This window comes from Leptonychotes weddellii, chromosome 3 (assembly GCF_054177405.1).
Source record: "Leptonychotes weddellii isolate Sample4059 chromosome 3, ASM5417740v2, whole genome shotgun sequence".
Classification (NCBI taxonomy): Eukaryota; Metazoa; Chordata; class Mammalia; order Carnivora; family Phocidae; genus Leptonychotes; species Leptonychotes weddellii.
In genome coordinates, this window is record NC_138371.1 from 22,719,729 (window position 1) to 22,743,188 (window position 23,460).

The 23,460-nt window shown below is 35.4% G+C and overlaps 1 protein-coding gene across 2 annotated transcripts in view; it reads left to right on the forward strand.

The window, feature by feature from the left end:
- ERBB4 (erb-b2 receptor tyrosine kinase 4) overlaps positions 1-23,460 on the forward strand; it is a 1,058,588-nt gene that overhangs the window by 909,142 nt on the left and 125,986 nt on the right. For both annotated transcript variants that reach the window (XM_081813693.1, XM_081813692.1), the window contains exon 20: positions 3,259-3,444. In XM_081813693.1, the coding sequence (XP_081669819.1) occupies positions 3,259-3,444 (186 nt within the window). The remainder of the gene's footprint in view (positions 1-3,258; positions 3,445-23,460) is intronic.

Sequence of the window (23,460 nt, forward strand, 5' to 3'; positions counted from 1 at the left end):
CACAGAAACTGGTGTTCTCTCCTGTTCTATGACTCTGGCTCCCTGGGGCCACTGAGGAGGGGGGAATTGCAGCATCTACTTGAAAGCCATCTGGAAAACAACAATTTCAGCTTCTGCCCACAAAGGCTCAAAAACAGTCTTTTGAATTGGGCCGATGCCGTTTTACCAGCTTATTGTTTCTGTTTGGCCTTATATCTCTTCTTTCTCAAAGACACTTGCCCATTCTGCCCCACTCTTCCTTACTGAAAAAAGTAAAAGTTTATACTGCACCTAGGACCCTGACTGGATCCAGTAACTCCATATACTCCATCAGACATATACCATAATTGTCAATAATCTTTAGACTCAGCTGAAATCAACACCACTAAAATAGTAGTGGAGATTAAAAATTAATAATGTCCTCTCAAATAGCTCTAAGGTAATAATAAAAGTCAAATACGTCTGCAAGGCAAATAGTAAAAGACAGAAGTCTAGAGTGACTCTCCATTCCATTTCCTGCCTGTTTTCCATTGCCCAAAGTAATCACTTTCAATTTCTCAGCAATTTATTTTTTTCATTTAACCCTGTATCTAAATATTATGCTTACCCTGTCAACTCTTGATTTTTCCATTTTATGCATCATACACTAACTTGTCACTATGAACAACAGGAATGTACCTTTCACTTTCTTCCCATTATCCCCTTGCAGAAGTATAGTCTACTTCCCTTCCCTTCATTTTCCAGGATAGTCGTATGGTGTTTGCTTATATCAACATTTTGTATTTATGTCCTTATGCTTATGTAACTATTCCCAGCCATGCTCTATAGTAAATACATGATTTTCTTTACTTGTGTATGTCTTGTACTTTACATCAAATCAATTTCTTCATTTTACCTTTGCTTAGGTTTCTGTGCATCAATCCTAATTTGACCTTCAGCATCTGCTAAATATACATACCCTTAATGTATTTTAAGCTCATTAAGTATTCTATCATTTCCATCTTCTTGGATTACCTTTTCCAGATCAATATGTCCCACTCCATTCTGGACTGACTGCTATCTTGGTCTCTTGTACTGCTTTTATTCTGGAATATCCCTTCACTGTCATTTTTTGTTTCCTTAATTAAATGTACTCTTTTAACGCCCCCTCTTACTTAATGAACACATCTAACAGAGAAAGGAAGTATGTGACATGAGTTTGTGGGTTTTTTTAAGATTTATTTATTTGAGAGAGAGAGAGAGAGAGCATGAATGGGGGAGGGGCAGAGGGAGAGAATCTCAAGCGGACTCCCTGCTGAGCACAGAGCCCAATGCCAGGCTTGATCTTATGACCCTGTGATCATGAGCTGAGCCGAGACTAGTAGTCCAACATTCAACTGAATGAGCCACCCAGGCACCCCCTGAGATAAGTTGTTTAAGAACAGACATGCCTGAACATGTCTGTATATCCACTCACTTAACTGAAATTTTGTTGGATTTGGAATTTGAGGTTTAAACAATTTAAGCTTCAGAATTTTGAAGTCATAGCTCCATTTGGGAGAAGGAACTGGAAGGTGGCCCCAATTTTCTCCATATATAAATTTACATAACCCTACTGTTTTCACCAGAGTACTTCTCTTTCCATTTTGCCTAATATCCATAGTCCACAATCCTTTTGATGGAGGGGAGGAGATCTGTAGTCTTAGGTGCCTCCTAAATACACTTTGAAACAATCCTACTAACGGAAGTTTCTCCCTCCTGCTCCATTTGCAGAAATTTGTGGTGCTAACACTACTTGAGCCTTTGGTGGTATACACATGTGGTGTAAATTGGATTTCTTCTCTGTTTCCCTACCTGCTACATTAGGCTTCAGATGTCATACATATGCAAAATTAGTTACAACTAGTAAGCCAATTCCTACTCTTATTATTCTATCTTTATTGCCTCCTCTCTATGACTGTTGGTGTCTGCCTCTTGATTAATTCCTTTATTGCTAGTATAGTGGAATTGAGAGGAAATGGAAGTAAATTTGTGTATTCAATCTGCCATGCCATCTTAAACAAAAGGTCAATGTAGCTTTCTGTATATAATTTTTTGTTTTGAAAAATTTCAAAGTTACAGAAAATATTCAAGAATGCTACAATAAACATTCTCATGGCTTCAGTGTAAACTGATTGATAATAAATTGCCATATAGGGGCGCCTGGGTGGCTCAGTTGGTTAAGCGACTGCCTTCGGCTCAGGTCATGATCCTGGAGTCCCTGGATCGAGTCCCGCATCGGGCTCCCTGCTCAGCAGGGAGTCTGCTTCTCCCTCTGACCCTCCCCCCTCTCATGTGCTCTCTGTCTCTCTCATTCTCTCTGTCTCAAATAAATAAATAAAATCTTAAAAATAAATAAATAAATAAATAAATAAATTGCCATATATGTGCCACTCCCTGTGTGTGTGTGTAAGGTCCTATCTGTTTCAAATTGCAGTAAAGATACTTAAAATAACTTTTAATTGGAGGCTAACTTTAAGATGTACTAAATAACTATCATATGTCCAATTTTATCTTCATTAAACCAAAGTGACATGATTATGATAAAGAAATTAGAGCTGTTTTCTCATTTTATGAAATGATAAAGTTGGAGTAGACAATTTTTTATAGTCTCAATTAGCTTTCAAATTTTATAATTCTATGAATAATACATCACTTACAATTTTGGAAATGAAATAAATTTGAGTAAAGACAAAGTTATGGAGCAAAATGTCTTATTAAAAGGTTTATTTTTCTACATAAATCCACAATGGCATATTGCTTATAATTGTTTAAATTTTGATATTTATAATTTATAAATTACACCTGTGTATGCTCTCTAAATCCACACTAATAATGGATGACTTAACTTTGGGTCACCTTATACTACGTGAAAATAACTGCACTTGTATAGATTATTGTATTCTAGAACTAAAGATCAAAAGTTAAAAATCCACAGTATAAGCTAGGATTCAATATCAACTAACTTAGCAGTAAAAAAATCAAATATTGTCCATATTACAAAAGAGAAAACACTAATATTAATTTTATATGCATTTAATTCTATAACATTTTCCATTTTAACAAAAGTATAGTCTTTTTCACTTAATTTTACTTGAGCTAAATCACTTTAAGAATATAATAGCTGCATTAATGTCTTTTCATTTTTAATTGATTCCATTGAATGAGAGTACATTTTCAAAATTATGATCAGCACCATTAATATCGTGCTATAAAGAAATTTGAGTTGAAATGATGGTGTTATTTATTAATTTTTTATAGGAAGCTTTGATCATGGCAAGTATGGACCATCCACACTTAGTCCGGTTATTGGGTGTGTGTCTGAGCCCAACCATTCAGCTGGTTACACAGCTTATGCCCCATGGCTGCCTGTTGGATTATGTCCATGAACACAAGGATAACATTGGATCCCAGCTTCTGCTTAACTGGTGTGTCCAGATAGCTAAGGTAAGTGCCCATCACTTCCCATGGAAATAACTCTCCTGGCTTTCTTTCTCCCATTCTAGAACAGTATGGATATTGAAAACATGTCTAGTCTTTTAATATACTTAAATAAAATAAATTACTTTTGCTATATTGGAAGGTATATGGAAGTTTTTGCATTCAAAGCACAGATTAAACACATGTTAAACATCTTTGGATTATTTTACTGCTAATTGTGTTATATGGACCAGATGCCAAAACAAATAGCTTACTGGTCAGGAGAAAAAAAAAAATGTTATACCAAATTTGATTGGCTTTTTAATTTTTTTTATATAATCTAAATAACAAACAAAATCCAAGAAAGCCAAGATTGAATTCTGAATTGTTCCATTTTTAGAGGATTTTATTAAGATGGTATGTACATTCAGTTCTCAGTATTACAGATGATCAAGTTCTAAATATTTTCCTAGACATTTTGATAATTCTCCATTAGTCTTTAATGGTTGGGGTGTTTTGGTACAAGGCATGGCATGTGACATACATAAGGGAAGTGGCATGGATCTCAGCACCTGGGGAGATGGGGACGTGGCTGTGTAGTGGGCTAGAGGACACCTACTGCCCTCTATAGGACTGTGGTTTTTTCCCACCAGAGTTATGTGCTCTTCCAGTTTTTCAGAGGGGCCAGAATTCTGGATTTTTTTTTTTTTATGTGACTTCTCCAAATTTAAATCTTGGCTCAAACTTTTGAATTGTTCTGGAAGCCAAACAAAGCATTTATGTCCCGCTGTCCACCAGTGTGAAACTTCTGGTGTACATTTTTGATATTCAAAGAACCCATATATGATTATCTATACCAAGAATATTTCTTGAAAATTTTCTCCTAGGTAAATAGATCTGAGACAAGTTTTAATTCTCTATTTCAACTTTTATTTACATCAAAATTTGACCTAATGTGTGGTTCATTCTACAGATGTGTTCATCTTTGCATTTGTATAATATAAATGCCAAAATGCTAATTTAGTAATTCTAGGCTATTTCTTTTTACAGTCTAAGAATGAATGAAAACTCATTTCCCAAAGTAGAAATGTTAACCCCAAAAAATTATCTGAGGGAAAAGCCCAGTTTAGTTTTATATACCATAAATCTCGTTATAGTTTCCTTATGGACCATTTTTATAATTTTTTGACACTTATATAACAAAGTCACAACTTAGAGGATTTTTTATGGTAATGAAGTTTGAAATACAACTCTTCAAAAACTGATTTACATATCTAAACTTTTATGAATTATAAGGTGAGCTAAACAGGCAATAGAAATTTTCAAATCATCCTAGCACTATAGATGAAAACAAAACTAAGTTTCAAATTCCTTTGCTGTTCTGTTTCCTGCAGGTTTCTTCATAATTTAGGTGTTGTCCTTAGGGATTCATGACATTAATATATCATTTATGCAAGGCTGTACACCCTAATAATAGAAACTACTTTGAGTTCCCAGAATAATCACACTGTTTTAAAACATTTTGCCTTTGTGAATGCCAGCCTTTCTACTTAGAAATCTTTCCTCATAGCTTCTTGATCACATAACATGATCTTTTCCATCCATCAACACTGATTGGGCTTCCTCCCCTTACAGCACCTTCCCTACTCAACCTTTTCTTCAAACAGAAGCAACTTCTCCTGCTTCTGTACTGGTTTTGGTCATTGGTATCTTGAACACATTTTTATTATGTAAATGTTATACTATGTGTTTATATAACTATCTGACTATATGGCAAGTTTATTTAGTCATTAACCTTTTAATAAATACCTGTAAACACCTTCCATGTGTCAGGTATTATGCTGCCTAAAGTGTTTAGGGGCAAATATCATGGACGTGGGCCTGGTTGTCTTTAACGGCGTAACAGTCAACAGATAAAACAATTAAGTATAGGATTATACTTAATTCTTTGGTTCAGATTTTGAAGAAAAATAATTACAGGAGAGACTTAAGGCAGACCCTATTGAGTCCTAGGAGAGAAGAGTTTGCTTATGGGAGGAAAATTTAGGCAGACTAAAAATTCCACAAGAACCGTGTAATTTATCATCCAACTGGGACAATTTTAGGAGTGAAAGAAGGCTCTATCACTAGTTCCACCAAGACAGCAGGCACATCAATGTCCTAAACAGAACCAGATGTGTGGTAACCCTGTGTGGCATGAAAAGTTTGGATTTTATTATAAATACACTGTAGGTATTGAAGTATTTTATGTTCTAACGAGATCATGCCGGTTTATGTATAGAGGTGAGATCAAGGCAATCCGAGAATGGAAATGAAGCTACCAGTCAGAAGTCTGGGGGTAATGAAAATAAGGAGAAGTAAATAGGATTAGGACATATTTTTAAGATAAATATAGGCATCTGAATACTGATCAGTTGTGGGGGAGTGTGGTGCTGCTGTTTCCTGAGCTGGTGAAGACTGAGGGATTGAACATAGTTGTAGAAAAAAATTCAGTTCCAGACATGGCAAATTGCAAAGGTTTATCGAACATGGCAGTGAAACTTTCAGTTAGGTAGTTGAATTTGGTTTGGACTCTCAAGATAGACTGAAGAGTTATAGGTATTTAAATATATAGGAAAATTTGTGATTACCTAGCTACTAACTCAGTCTGATTCATATTTCTTCCTAGCACCGAAAATTGGTATAGTAGCCATTCAATAAACATTTAGTAAATATTTTAACTCAAAAAGAAAATGAAAAAATCTACACATCTTTGTCTTTTTTCCTACTTCAGGGACAGAATTGTGTAGTGGAAACAGCATTAGGATCAGAAAGACCTACATTAGTATGTTGGTGATCACTTTTAAGTTTTGTGAGTTTGAGTAAGTTAGTTTTTGAATTTTGTTTCTCAGTGTATTAAAAGTTCATAATCACTACTTTTTATTTTTTCTCATTTGCAAAATGAGTGTAATGGTATCTACCTCTGGTAGGCTGAAACTCCCTGCCCCCAAAGATGTTAAGTCCCATCCCCAGCATCTGTGAATAAGTTACTATACATGTTAAAAGGGAATGTGTGAATGTTACTAAATTAAGGATCTTGATATGTGATTATCCCGGATCATCCAGATGGACGCAATGTAATCTAAGAATCCTTATAAGTGGGAGTAAGTAAGATAAAAAGATGGGAGCAGATCTGGAGTGATGTGCTTTGAAGATGGAGAAAGGAGCCACAAGCCAGAAAATAGAGTCTACCTCTAGAAATGAAATAGATTCTCTCCACAAGGTCCAGGCCTGCTATACCTTGATTTTATTCCAGTTTATAAACCAATTCAGGACTTCTGACATCCACAGCTGTAAGAAAATAAATTTGTATTGTTTTAAGCCTATTGTGGTAATTAGATACAGCAATAAAAAACTGATATACTTCCTCACAGTGGTTTGCAAAGATTAAATAAAACAGTCCAATGTAAGTTCTCTGGCTCAGCTCCTAGAACATGGAGTGTTTAAAAACAATCTCCTTTATTAGCTATAGGTTGAAAGCCTCAAAACAGAGAATTGTTTTTAAAATGTCTGCAAAATATGAGTAAGATGGTCTTAGTAAACACAAGTACTTTACAAATCACTATTCCAGTCAAGAAGGCTCATGAAAGTAAGCATCATAATTGCTCCAAGACCCACTTTGCTTTTGGCTGCATCCTTTCTTTCACTGATAAAGCTGGAAGGATAGGGGATAATACTGTAAAATGACAGATGTATCTTTGTGTTATAACATTCTATGGAAAATACAACAGTAGGTAGGAAAATAATAATTATAGCTAACATCAAGCAACTCTTTCTCATAGCCCTGAGATCATGACCTGAGCCAAAATAAAGAGTTGGACAACTGAACCACCTGAGCCACCCAGGAGCCCTTAGACACTTGAGATTTAAATCACAAAGGAGAATATCTGTGGTTTTTAGGAAAGATTAATGTATTTATTCATCTAAAAAAAATCAAGTTATGCTGTAGCAGGTACTATCCCAAGATCTAGGATTTCGAGAAAGAGTAAGTCCCTCTATCATAGTTTTTATATTCTACTGGGGGAGATAGATAAAAAAACCAAGTAAACAAAAAATATTGCCTCAAATGGTGACAGATGAGAGATGGTGCCATCCATTAGTATTTTAGGGCAGAATTTAAAAGGAAGTAGTACTCTGTTCCTCTTTTAGTTCTACCATTTATCATCTGTATGACTTTGGCAAATTCCTTAATATCTCTAAATCTGTTTCCTCATCTATAAAATGAGCAACAGCCTCCATTCGTCCAGCTGTTGTGATGGTTAAATGAGATCATACTTTAGCTTTGAACATTTGCTACCAAAGCTTTAGTACTTAATATGTCATTATAATATTAAGTAAAATTATAATACATTATTTAATATTTATTATCATCAAGACAATGTAGACATGACTTCTACAGAAAGGCAGTGTATGTAACAAAGAATATCAACCGTAGAGAAATACAATCTGGGTATAAATTCTAATTCATAGTTGTGAGAACTTTGAGACCCATTTTTCCGTTTTGCTAAATGAGAATACTTGTGCTTATATAAAATGAAACAAAGCTATGTTTATCAAATTTGAATTAATAAATAAATAGGAGCAACTGATATTAATCTAAAAAATTAGAAGGTTCTACAGAACAGGAATATATATATATTTCTTTATTCATTTTTACTCATTTATTATATTCCTTTATTCATTTGTACTCATTTATTATTTTACTCATGAATATAGCAAATTTCCTTTGAGACCCTACTATGATTATAATGGTGAAGGAAAACAGATTTTGGAATTAGAAAAATCTAGCTTTGAATCCCAACTATCAATCATTAGCTGTAGAATTTTTGGCAAGTTTTTTAAACTCTCTCAACTTTCTTATCTAAACATCAGGATAACAATATTTAGTTCACAGAGTTATTATAACAATTAAATAAAATAATAAAATATGTCATTATATTAATATATTGCCTAACACATGGTATTGCTCAATAAATATTGGCATTGCGGGGGTTTTTTTTGTTTTTTTTTTTTTTTGGTTTGTTTATTTGGTTTTTTTTTTTTTAATCACACAGAACAGTGTTTGGGCCAGCCATTTCAGAAGAAGATTGCTATACCTTTGTACAATTAAAGGGTTCACTTGAAATTTTTTTTCCAGGACAAAATACAAATCTGCCCTGGAGAAGTTTTTCCATCATTAACCCCATGTTAAATGAAAGTGAATTTGATCTGAGATAACAAATTAGGGGAACATTACATTAATTTTTTTTTCTAAATTAAAATTATTCCAGTTTGGTGCTAACCTATCATCATTGGTCAGAAATTCCATTTTAAACATGTATTGGGAGGTCCCACAAGGATTCTTCTAGGGATATTAAAGAATCTGATGAGAAATATATGATGCTCCAGGGAAGTAAAAATCAAAACCACAATGAGATACCACTTCACACCAGCCAGAATGGCTAAAATTAACAAGTCAGGAAACAGATGTTGGCAAGAGTGTGGAGAATCCACACTTATGTGGGAATGCAAGCTGGTGCAACCACTCTGGAAAACAGTATGGAGGTTCCTCAAAAAGTTGAAAATAGAGCTACCCCGCGATCCAGCAATTACACTACTGGGTATTTACCCCAAAGATACAAATGTAGTGATCCAAAGGGGCACCTGCACCCCAATGTTTATAGCAGCAATGTCCACAATAGCCAAACTATGGAAAGAGCCCAGATGTCCATCGACAGATGAATGGATAAAGAAGATTTGGTATATATACATAATAGAATAATACTCAGCCATAAAAAAAAAAAAAAAAGAAAAAAAATCTTGCCATTTGCAACAACATGGATGGAACTAGAGGGTATTATGCTAAGTGAAATAAGTCAATCAGAGAAAGACAATTATATGATCTCACTCATATGTGGAATTTAAGAAACAAAACATAGGATCATAGGGGAAGAGAGGGAAAAATAAAACAAGACGAAATCAGAGAGGGAGACAAATCATAAGAAACTCTTAATCATAGGAAACAAACTGAGGGTTGCTAGAGGGGAGGGGGTGGGAGGATGGGGCAACTGGGTGATGGGCATTAAGGAGAGCATGTGATGCAATGAGGACTGGGTATTATATAAGACTGATGAGTCAATGAACTCTACCTCTGAAACTAATAATACACTATATGTTAATTAATTGAATTTAAATTAAAAAAAAAAGAAACATATGATGCTTGGCAGACAGGGACAGTCTCTACTTTTCTGACCTTCATAATTGGTACATAAAGTTGCTCCTTGTTCAGCTTCATGGAAACAGAGCTCTCCAATCTCTAGTATCTTAAAGTAGTTTGCTGTGTATACAAAAGGAAAGGAAAGCAATAGAAAAATTACATGGAAAGGATCCAGTCCAGAAAAGTTACTTTGTAGAGGTGGTGAATGTTTAAGAAAAATTAATATCAGAACTTGTTGAAATTTTGGCATAGCAAGGAGCCCTGGAAGATTATCTCGTTCAGTGATTAAAAAAAAAAAAAATGTTTAAGGCATGCAGTTGTTTTAAGTGAAATCTTATACTTGAAAATCTAAACAGATAAAACCAAGCCGTAACTACAGCAGCAGATAGCATTGAGAGGGCTTCTTGGGACCCTGAGGTTCCTGGGGTCTTCACGGAGACCAGCTTGAAGACCATCCGATGAGCTTGTGTTGAAGATGGGGAAACTGAAGCCCAAACGGGCGACAGAGTCCATTTAAGGCCACAGTTCTTAGTCACAAAGCCAGGATCTAAATGCATGTATCACCCTGGCCCCCCTGGTGTCACCAGACACCCCAGCCTAGATCAACTAACAGCCAGCACCCCTTCCCCTGGCTCTGTAAGATTTGTGGATTCCTTGTTTACAATTGGTGAAGTAACTGCTACAGTATTAGTTAGTCTAACAGATCATATGGCTCTTGTGATAACTTTTAAATGATGTAATGAACTTTCCCCCTATACAATATTAAATGAGAGGCAGCTAGATTTTTACCTCCACGTACTTTTGTGTTTTCAGTTTACCTTCCAAGGAAGGGTTTCTTTTTTTTTTTTTTTTCGAATCTCTCTTTTTCACCGATAGTTTTCCCTCTCCATCTTTATATCAGAAAGTCTAATAACATTGCAACCTCCCAAATTGGTGATAAAGCACCTGGCTGAATTTGAATCGTATTTATCCCCTCCCTGAAACAACCTCATGCTTTCTATTTATGTGCCAAGTTCTCATTGCCTGAAAGGAGGACGATATAAAAGGGGTAGTAAGGGATAAGAGAGACTCTCGAATGTACCAGATGAAAATGAAGTTTATTGATGCAGTTTCTAAAGCACAGGTCCCAGAATTGCAATGAGGCCTTAATTGTTTCCTGGGGTTTGCATGAAATATGAAGGCCTCTCACAGTCATTGTAGGTTATTTCTTGTCTAACCTATAAAATAGCAAGCTTCCCTTTTGTTTTGCTTTGCCCGTGGCTTTGTTTGGCATGCTGAGCAACTCTAATTCAGCTTGGAAGTTACTCTATTGTAGAAATGGCAAAGTTTTCATTCAGTTACCATACACATCCAGAAAGTAAAGAACTTAATTTCTTTACTGTAAATGTATGCATTAGCTAGTACTTTTAATGTACTTTTTTTTTTGACAGAAAAGTGAAAGCTATGCAACCCAAATGGTTTAAATTGCACTTCATGTGTATAAAGTGTTTTCAATTACATCTATTAGTCATGGCTATGGGAAGCTTGGTATTGTGGCAGCTTTTAGGAGCACAGTGGTTTTCTCAAATGCAGATTCAAAGTAGCAGGACTGGTATATCTACTTTATGGCTCCCCTATGGCTTTTGTTTCCAAAACTGTTGAGTTAGACGGGTGTTATAACATTGCTCTCAGGAAGTTGTGATATATATTCATGATCTTTTAGATGTATGCATGCAATGCCATTTTTCCCAGATTTCAAGATGTTTACAGTAATTCAGAGAGATGAGACTTGCCTTTTGCTGCTCATGGGAGAAACAAAGGATGAGGAGCTCAAATGATTTGGCTGAAAACAGAAAAAACATATTGAGACTGAGGGCAAAACAAAAATTTACTTCCTCTACACCTGCCCAGTTCCTTCTCCAGATAGTATTAAAAAAAAAACCAAAAAACAAACAAAAAAACTTTTTATTTTGAAATAATTGTAGATTCATAGAAAGTTAAAAAAAAATTAAAGAGGGTTTCCATGTTGCCTTCACCCAATTTCCCCAGTGAGAGCATCTTGTATAACTATAACACAATATTACAACTGGGAATTTGACATTGGTACAATCCACAGAGCTTATTCAGATTTCCCCAGTTTTACATGAAAACTGTGAGCATCTGCATGCGTGTAATTCTAAGCAATGTTATCACATGTGTTGATTAATATAACCACCACCACAGTCAAGATACAGAACTATTTCATGACCTCATGCCATCCTTTTATAACCAAACAAAAATTGTACTCTCAAGTCTTGTTGAGATCTATATTTGTAATAATGACTTATTTTTTCAGACATTTTTTGAACTTACTGTTTTTAATACATTACAATGGACATATCATACTCTGAACACTAAGTCTAATTCTAGCATTAGTAATTTGGTAGAGTTTTACTTCAAAGGATATCCTCCATAGATTTGCACATATAAATTCTAGAATAGTGGCTGTAAAGAAGAACTGGGTTCTGTGTTATTGACCTAGGAGGGACGCAACAGTCAAAATGTAGTGTTAGATTCTCTTACAATTACTTAGTGGGAACATCTACACTCCTACTTACCATAAGAAAATGACTTAGCAGGTCACTGGCTGCAGAAGAAAGATAGCCCAATCAAACCCAAAGGGCATGGAGCCAGAAGAGAAGAAAATTAGGTTAATAATGAAGACAAAAAGAGAGAAAGCAGCTAAGGTTTTATGTCAATCTTCTACCTTCTGAGAAAATTCAAAATTTAGAATAATGCTAGTTAGTATTATACATGATGAAATGAATATACACAGCTTGTATGATATTATATGCATGTGTGTGTAACAAACATAAATAGATACATATTATATATAGCTGGGGTTTTTATATAACTTTAATATAAATATATTAGTGAGAGGAATTTATATTTTAAATGTAGAATAATTCTATGTAGTTGAAATTCTACAATATCCAATTTAATTTGTATATATGGAAAAGAGCATTGGATGGGGAGATCCATTATTTTCATGATTAGAAATAATAGGCTAAACACTATTTGTACAAAATTTCCCTTTCTATCATCTAAATTTGATGAATTAAGAAGAGCTTGCTGGCAGATGTTTGTTATTTTTCATCAGGCTAAGGTGAGAGTGGAACAGAATATGTGTGTAGTTGTGGAAAGGAAGGGTGAGCTGAGTGGTTATGAGCACATAAAAAAAGAGTGGCTATGGGTCAAAGATTTTATCCTTCATTAAGAATCCTTTTCCTTAGCTCAGTATCTACCCCATCACAAAGTGAACAAAGGATGAGCTTAATGACAGTCATCTATCAGCTAGCCACATTTTAAGCTTCAGGATCCTGCTATTCCCAATGCTCCATGCCTTGACAAGGCTAATTGTATAATTACAACACTACATCACCCACTCCTGGTGCACTTTCACTGGCAGGGACCAGAACTGGGGACTCTGATGATTATTGCCCCAAGCAAGCACATTAGCATGAATACAGTTTACTGATGGGGCTGCTCTATTAGAAACTAGTATATAAAGCTTAAGCCAAGGATTTTGTCATGAAGTCTCTTGTAGATTAAATGTCAGACTGAATTGAGCTTTAAAATCAGAATTATTTTATTTTTTAAAACAAAATGAATGATTCCCCTATATTTTCATATTCTTTCTAGTATGTGTGTAATTGCCAAAGTTATTATGCTAAAATGAAATCAAGTTTATAAGCCTTTCACCAAGGATGCATTAAGTGCTAAATAAAATAATATCCTTAAGCTAATTCATATGTAAGGTTAAAGAATTCCATAAAAATATAACCAATATGGGTCAGACAGAGGAACTTTTGTGATACCAAGACTGTTCTTAATCTGGGTGCTGGTACTCAATTTATGAAATATAAATATATTATCAAAACACTTTAAGAGTCTAGTTATTTATGTTTTGCTTTAAAAATTTCCGATGGCTACATCTTTAAAGATTTGGCACATCAAGTCAGAGCATCAACCTGAAATGACTCTGTTTTTATTACAGACTGGAGGCATGTATGGCAATCCCTAAAGCAAGAGTGTACAGCCAAGTCCCTTCATTGTGGGGTTGAAATTTTTCATGAATTGCCCCCCGTCCCTGATATGCAACCAACCTTGACTGGTGCTGATCAGAACTTTGTGGAACAGGTTGTCCTTGCCATCCTTTGGTTTCATGTACATTGACAATGACAGTTCACAGCAGTAACAGTAATAGAATAACAATCAATGATATTATCACTCTTATTATTGTCCATATTATTCCCATTGTACATGAAAACGCAAGACTTAGAGAGGTGACTTGTTCAAGGTCATGTAGCTAATGAGCAAGGAGGTGTTTATCTGGCACAGTCTGCTCCTCAGCTTGACCTAAGCATTTCCACACACTGGCTCTCTCAGGGCCACTATATTGTACAACTCCAGGACCAGGATAAGGCAGTGACCTCAAATGGATCATACCCATGCCTAATTAGGTTTCCATCTTAATTAGGTAATTGAAGGAAATATTTCTTATTTCCCATGAGAAACAGTAAAATTTAAAGTATAAAAACTGACCTATGTAGGGTACCTTGTACCTTAATTTTGTGGGGAATGTGGGAGAGCACACTTATGGATGTCAATATAATGACCTGATTACTTCTAGAATCACCATCTTTGACAGCTACTCTTGTTATTATCCTCCAAAAAATTTTTCTATTAAAACATAATTAAATGGGCTGATAGTTTATTCCATTACTACCTTTACCTGAGAACATGCCAGGTATGTGACACTTACGTACTATCATTATATCAAAATGTCTCTACGTAGTGGGACTTCAATCGTGTAGCTTCTTACAATAATATGCCCATGCTTATTGTCCTGTTACAAGTACCCATTGTCTTTTTCACAGCTGCCCCAGGGTATCTGGCCACAAATTCCTCACATTTTCATCAATCACTGAGGTAGTAGAAACCTTTATCTTTCTTTTTTTTTTTTTTTTAACTTGCATTCCCCAAAAGATTGGCTTGGAAAAACGTTATTGAAAACTTCTTTTAAAGCAGATTCAAGATATTACAACAGTGCCTGCTAGAGTCTGTCAACGTTTCCATTATAAACCTATATTTTCCAGGTTTATTACTTAGCTGTAAAATTTTCCTGTGGACTGTGATACAGAATACAGAATTTTAGCCCAAAGCAATTTTTATTATCATCGCTCAAATATTGAGATTTTTCAAGTTATGATTGTTTTTAAAAGTGCCACAAAAATCAAATACTTTAGGGGACACCCATTTTAAATCCTTTATAAAATGCAACATTAAAAATAATTTGTTCCTCATAAGAAACAAAGAAACAAATAACTAGACTCTCAAGGCCTGAAGGGGAAATTTTGTGAGCCCACATGGATTTATTTCCTTATGATTTGGGGGCTAATTTGATATTTAGATTGAGATTTTTAATATTACTACAATAAGCTTTCAAGAAATTGGCACCATATGGGTCTGAAAGAAATTGGATTGTAGGCAAGGGAGAATCACAATACAGATTGAAAATTCAACCCACAGAAACAGTATTCTCAAAGCTACTGATGTTGCTGCCTTTCGAGATAGTGTTGTGTTTTTTGTTTTGTTTTGTTTTATTTTCCCTACTGGTGAGTCTTAGAAAGGCTGATAAACAATTTATAAACTGTTAAAACATTGGGCGGACTACCAGAATCAGGAATTTTATCAGCAAATCAGCCCCCATTACAACTTAATTGAATTTCTTGTCAACAGAAATTGCTACATTGGAAGTTCTAAATTTTTCTATCCCCAAAATACATATAACACTGGCAGGAAAAAATATGGATTCCTTATACTGCCAGTTTGCTCTTCCACATCTTTAACAGGAAAGTACTACATGGGTGTACTCCTCCCTGTTGGGACTGAATGAATTTAAAAACTTCTACTTTGGGTGAGATAAGGCAGTTAAATTAGGTATACTTTATATCATCAAAGAACTGTTATTTCAGGATTTAAAAGGAATCACTCCTGAGGGAGTTCAGTTCATTAATAATTCTAAAGCACTTGAAAACACATTCTTGTGTGTGTAAAGAGGGAACCTGTATTTAAGTATAATAGGGGAGAAACAAACCTAGATAGAAGTTTTATTACTTTGGTCACTCTTAGTCAAAGCTACCAAATAATGTTCCCAATTCTCTAAAGTAGATGGAATAAAATTGAAAATACAAATTTTTAGGACAACCTCTGACTTGCTTCCTGTTTTCACTAATATATAAATATAGTGATGGCATTCTATTAAGTTCTATCTGTATCTTAGCAAACATGGCCTGGAGGATAGGAGGGGTAGGTGTGGAATCATTAGACTTCTTATACTAGTCATAACAAAGTAACTTTACATGTGTATCACTGGCAGGCATAAAAGGTGAATTCAAATTCTTTATAAATTGAAATTATGAAAGCAAATTAAAGGTGTTAGTCTAAATGCACATAGATGTCAGAAGGGACATTGCCATTGAAATATGGGCATTTAAGATCTTTTGCTAGTTTCTTTCTAACCAGGAGGCCAAACTGCAAACATCTGAATAAAGGAATGCAGGGACAATGCTTAGGAGGCTACTTAAACGTTTGCATGAGAGATAAATGATGATCTAAACAAAGGCTATGTTTACTATGTCCCTCTCTCTTTTTCTCTATCTCTGTCTCTGGGTCTCTCTGACTCTCTCTTCTCTTTCTGTTGGAGGCATCCTATTCACTACTTATTCACCTGATAGCCTTCCCAGCTTGGCTTATGTATCATATTGAATATTTAGAAGTATAGTCACCCAAATTAGCAAAAAACATCTAGTTAGTATTTATCCTCAAAGACACAGAAGTATAATAGAGCCATAAAAAAGAGCTTCAACAAGTCCTGCGAATCACACATGGAATGCAGTCAGACTAATAGGGAAAGAGAGAGGAATGGAAAGATTGGGATGAAGTCAGGATCCAAGGAGTGCCTTCTCCCTTCTCTTCCATTTGACAGTGTCACAGCCAGCAACCCAGAGCAAAGAGGTATTTTTCCTTGACTGTTTTAGAGGAAGAGTGTCTTGGGGAAGCCACAAAGGACTGCTTCATTTTGATGCCCTAGCAATCAGGCATTGAGGGAACTATTCTAGCAACCTGCAGGCCATGTGCTATGTTCGTCTTTCTGCCTAAGGCACTCACCAATTATATGTGCTATAAATACGTATGCCGATCGATCTCCCTTCCGGAGGTGAGAGTAAAGGACTTGGGGAATGCTTTCTGTGCTCCACTTTATTAAAGAGGATGAAGAGTTCCTAGGTGGAGTGAAAGTAATAATCTAAGAAGAAACCCAGAAAATCAAAAGAATCTAAGTCATGGGATCAATATCAATATTAAAAAATCAATAATAAAAAAATGTGGACCCTCCCTCCACCATGGATCACATCCTTAAATTTGGTTCAGTTAATCTTTCTAAAATTCAGTCTTCTCATTTGTAAAATGGTGCTAAAAGAAGTACTTACCTGATAGAGTTGTGAATGTCAACATAACTCACAGGTCAGTTAACATATGTAAAGAATATAGTTTAGTACAAAGGCTGCTGGAGTAAGGGCTTAATCATGCCTTCTACTTAGGGTGCCTAGGTGGCTCAGTCGGTTGGGCGACTGCCTTCAGCTCAGGTCATGATCCTGGAGTCCCGGGATCGAGTCCCGCATCGGGCTTCCTGCTCAGCAGGGAGCCTGCTTCTCCCTCTGACCCTCCCCCTCTCATGCTCTCTCTCTCTCTCTCTCATTCTCTCTCTCAAGTAAATAAATTAGATCTTAAAAAAAAAAAAATCATGCCTTCTACTTAGAACTTGGTGAGCTTCACAATGATCATACTGATGAAAATGATATATTTAACAATTAAAACAAACTAGTGTTGAAAAGAAAACGAAGAAAATATGCATCATTGGGATTATAACAACTATAAGCGTTAGTACTTATTTCATTGGATAAGGACCTGATGAAGAACATTTTCTGTGCTATGGATTCACAAAACCAGTTGCAACAATAACTTTGGTACTCATTTAACCCTTGCTAAGGAAAAGGGAGGCTACAGGATGTGAAAAGAACACTTACTAGCATGCTGTCTTTCTGGATGTATAAGAGGGAAGACCAGGCAAAGCAACCAAATTTAACTGTATGTCATGGTGAAACAAATAATACCGTTAAAATAACAGAGCTGTATCTTCAAGACTTGGACTTTGACGTCTTGAATAGGAAATTAAAAGATAGTCTATGGAGACACGAAAAGCACTTTGATTTCTTCTTATTATTTTATTTTGAAAAGAAAAAAGGACTTTGGAAGTGAACAATTAACTATATAGATGGAATCCAAGAGCAGATTTTAACTTCTTTAAAAAATTTAATGGCTTATCAAAACACTGGGGTCTTGATGAAGAAATAGCCTATATCTTTTGAGAACCAAGCAAAATGCATTTAGCTGGAAATTCGTATTTTTGACTAAAGAGACTTTAGAGAAATACCGCACTGTACCCACCACCGCTCCCCTGCCCCTGAAAAGGAAAGTGCAAGTGTACCAGTTTCTTAAATATAATCACAAAAAAGAGGCAGAAAGTTGACCTTTCCTTCCAGAAATGAATATATATATAGTAAGTAATGAATAATATGTATGTATGAATACTAAATAATATAAAGATTTAAATCCATACATGTATAGATTTAAAAGAATAATCATGAAAAAGATGCTTAAAATCTTTTGCAAAAAAATTATTCTCCAGGGGCGCCTGGGTGGCTCAGTTGGTTAAGCGACTGCCTTCGGCTCAGGTCATGATCCTGGAGTCCCGGGATCGAGTCCCGCATCGGGCTCCCTGCTCGGCAGGGAGCCTGCTTCTCCCTCTGACCCTCCCCCCTCTCATGTGCTCTCTGTCTCTCTCATTCTCTCTGTCTCAAATAAATAAATAAAAATCTTTAAAAAAAAAAATTATTCTCCAGAGATCCTGTTTAGGATTCAAAGCTAACTATACTATATCACTATACAATAACACTAGTAGTGTTGTCCACTATAATACTAACTATATATATTGCTCATGTCCCAATAACTCTGCAGTGGAAAAACAAAACAACACACAAAAACAATTTTAAAAAACTTTTCATTTATCTAACCAGATAGTGAAATTGCTCTCTTAGAAATAATCAGTGATGAAATCCAAAGATAACTTTCCAGTTCTTATCATAACCTCTCTGAAACATTCATCAGTCTGACCTCTTGCAATTCCTTTTGCTTAAAAGCTTTTTGGGGAAAAAATATTCTCCAGTGACCCTATTCAGGAGTCAAAACTCAGTTTAAATGCCATCCTCTCCTTAAACATTATCCAGTTCCTTCTCTGCTCCCACCAGATGTTGCCCCCCTGCTGGATACTGTCCTAGGATGAAAACATTTCATATATTCCATTGCATTGTAGTTATTTGTACAAATTTTTCTTCTCTACCAGACTATGATTTGTAAAGAGTAGATACTATGTATTCTTCAAGTTTGTGGTCTACCAGCCAGCACAATATTTACTGCAGAGTAAGTGCCCAAAAGAAGTATATAGTGAATATATGCTCTTATATATATAAGCAGGTGGATCACAGACAATATTTAGGGCGCAGATATCTTTACAATAATAATTAGGGAATGGATAATAAGCAAAATGAGCTTGAATTGTTAATAACAAGGCTGTAAATTTGATATTAGCCGTATCTCCAAGACTTACTAGACTGGGACTTCACAGGCATTTTGCATGACTTATGGATATTTCAAGGATGTGTACAAGAAAACAGCATATAAAATCAAGGTCAAGTGATGAAGCCTGACACAAACTTGAAAATAACATTTGCACAAAGGCAAATGAGTTGAGGCTATGTGAAGTGCAAGTAGTGAGGGAAAGCATTTCCTCTTCATGATGCCTCCGTCTTGGGGAGGATCATCTTCACACTGGGAAGGTTAGAGGGAGACATAGGAATAAGGCATTGAAACAGACAGACAAAGAGATATACTGGGTCACTTAGTCCTTTAAATGACTTCAGGTGAATTGTATTCCAGAGATTTGTAGTGTGCTCTTGGAACCCTAACTAGAATTCCTGAAGTATTACGGAAAGCAGGAAGGGGTCCAGAAAACTTTAAGTGTGTGAATGATTAAAAAAAAAAAAAAGTTTTAAATTCAGACTATGAAGGGAAACTATATCTGAGTCACTAGTTAATAAACAGATGGTTCTGACTACTTAGGTAAGGAAAGATTGCACAGACTCAGATGTGCTCATTTAAAACAAATCAAAGCCACAGGTTTATTAGATGGGTGAATCAGAAAAGTTCTACAGACAACATATCTCTTAATCTCAGCAAGGCATTTGCGAAGTTTTTACAATTGATAAGAACATGAAAAGTTGTGGGATAATTAAGATTTTTCAGTGCTGACGTGGTAAGAATAATCTTACCAAATAGCTTTGATTAATACACCAACATCAACTTGGGTGACTGTGGTAGCGTTTTAGAGAATTTTATTCTTAGCCCCATTAGGTCAAATGTTTGATTACATGGGTGAAGACATAAGGTATGCTTTAAATCAGATAAAGCTGGCAGGGATTGATAACTTTTTAGATGACAAAATCGAGGGTTCCTCCATGTGTCTGGCGTCAGTACTATGATAAAGTGAACATAAAATTCAAATTCTTATACTTTGTTTCATATAATCTGTGCACACAGTCACATGGGGAGAACTGCTTCAACAGTAATGCATATTAAAGAGTCAATGGTTCTTAACTGCACAAGAGTCATGAACTCAAAATAATTTAAAGGAAGTTTATAGGCTTTCTGCCCTAAAACATGCACATATTCATATTCACATTGAATACATAAGGATCACAGATTTCCTGGACATCACACCTGGTACAACACAGAACCCCAGATAAGGAATCTTTTGGTAGGAGTACCTTGTTGCAGTACTTCAAAACACTATTTCACACTTGGCACTCCTTAACAAATAAGCGATGTCCGGAATAAAAGGGTTTGCTGGTCTTCTACGGATTGCATTCATTAATACTATGCTTATTTCTGGGTCAGATTTAGGTATAATGAAACTAGACTGGTGAATAGTCAGAGAACGTTTTCATATGAGGAACACCTGAGGAATTTTATAGCCTAGGAAAGACACCTCCAGTAAGGGATACAATAATTGTCTTCAAGATTTTTGAAGAGCTGTAACTTAGAAAAAGAGTAAAATTATTCTGTCATCTGAAATTTGATGGAAAAAAAGGCCAAGGGCATAAATGACAGGAAGGCCAATTAAATCTTCACTGTATAAGGAAGATACACTTAGTATTTGGATTCGTGTAAAAATAAAATGGGATGCTTCATAAAGTCATGATCTCTCTGTCAGTGGAAGTATTCAGAGAAAGTCTAGATTATTTCCTGCCCGATCTTTTGTGAAAGAGATGTCTATAGCAGAGAAGGGATTACTGGATTATCTTCAATGCACATTTCAAATTTAAGATTCTGTGATCTAATTACATGTTTTAAAGAATACTAAGGGACTAAAAAGTTCATGATTATTTTTGTTGAGGAGAACAATATACAATAAACCAGTATGGATACCCATTACTGATGTTTCTGTATCTGCCTTAATTTATATCTGTTACTCAGTCTTTATTTTCATTAAAATTTCTCAGATTGTATTTTGAAAGATCATGGTAATTTTCTAATGCAAAGTAATTTTCTAATGTAATTTTCTAATGCAAATGCACACAGAAAAAAAAAATTTTTTTTGTTTTGTTTCCCCTGTCAGAATGGAGGCATTAAATAAAAAAAATCTCATATTTTAAAGAAATGTTTTTTTTTTTAATTGGAGAAAAAAGAAAATTAGAGAAATTTACAGAGAAGTTGCCTTGGTATTATAACTCATTACACATTGATAAAATATGAAATGAACTTCCATTTGACTTGCGTTTCATTACTTTTCTTAAAGCCTGTAACTCAATTCAGTTTTTGTTTTATGTGGTACAGGTATAAATTTTAAATTCACTGAAGAATTTTTTAATGTTGAGTCAGACTTTGATGTTACATTTGGAAGCTATATTTATCTTGATATCAAAGAATATACTTTAAGGAAACATACTTTCTTCAACCCCCTTCTCTTTTTTCCTGCATAGAAGTTATAGTAACATAAAAGCACCTACAAATCTAAAGCTTTCTTTTTGACAAGAAATGATTTAAAAATGAGGGGCCTGACTTAAGAAAGTGAACAATTTAACGTTTTATATCTCTAAGAAATGCTTTCCAAATTATCTTATGCCTCTCCCTCTCTCATTGCAAAACTATATGGTTTTAAAATATCCCTCCTCTTAAAAATTTTTAAAAGAAACACTTTTTTACTCTTTTGAGAAATTTCAGCTAATTAAATTTCCAAGCAAATTGAGCTTGACATCTTACAGAAATTACCTTTTATATCCTTTGTTCTGTTTATGAACGTCATCATTAACCATCGTAGTAGATGGAGAAATACATAGCATCTTTACCATTGAGCTAGTTGAGAAAATGGTGAGACCCTTGAGAATGTCAGGATCTTGGTACCCAGAAGTGGGTACAAACTATTGGAAAAATTTGTATCTCTTTAATTTTAGTTTTAAACTAACTTGCAGTATAATTTTAAAAAGCTAAAAAAAAGTTTCACTCTTTAAGTGCATACAGTTTCTGGCATTTCATCTTTAGACTTTAATGAAATTAGCATTGCTACAACTGCAGAATAAAGAAAAACTTTATCCTTAATATGAAAACTTCCATCACAGAGATCTTCCTGCTCTACCATATTTGGTTGGGAGGAGGGCCAAGGGAGAGGGAGAGAGATGGTGTTACGGTACACCGTGAGCCAAAGCACCCAATGTTCATAGGGATTCTCCAGGAACCCATCAGAGACCTGCAAATTCAGTTAGCTAGCTATAGGCCAAAGTCATAATATGAGGGTATATATCTCAGCTCCTTAGTTCTTTATTTCCCCCGTTCCTTGATGGCTGGCTTCTCTTTGATTTTCTTCTCTCCTGCTTCTTTCTTTTTTTTTTTTTTTTAAAGATTTTATTTATTTATTTGAGAGAGAGAGAACACATGAGAGGGGATAGGGTCAGAGGACGAAGCAGACTCCCTGCCGAGCAGGGAGCCCGACGCGGGACTCGATCCCTGGACTCCAGGATCATGACCTGAGCCAAAGGCAGTCGCTTAACCAACTGAGCCACCCAGGCGCCCTCTCCTGCTTATTTCTTTATTTCAAGAATTCTGCAGCTATCTTCGCTGATAGTATATTTTTCTTCCTTGCCTTCTGGATTCTTACTCTGGCTGTCCCTGGTACTTTTCATCTTCCTATACTATCCAACCATTCTCTCAGGCATCTCTGGACTCTAGGTCCAGAGAGCAAGACTTTTCTAAGGCTTACTTTCCAAGTTATGGTTGTCCTTGTCTGAGGACCTGTCTCTTCCCCAGTTACTGGCACACAGAATGTCCACTGCCTGAGTTGAGGGGACCTCAGCTTTCACAATCAAGAGTTGGTTGGTTGGTTGGTTGGTTTCCATATCCAATGGCCTCTATCCACTAGTTTAAACAAAATAAATTATAATACACTTAAAGTCCTTTATAGGTGCAGATATGGGAAATGATGGGAATGTGTAAGGGGGAGTAATTTCATGATCATGCTGAACAGATTGATTCCTAAAACTTTTCCTTTCATCTTAAGAATTTTAAAATTCTAGAATGTAGCTCATTTTCTGTTGGTATTCATTAGTCTCTTCTCC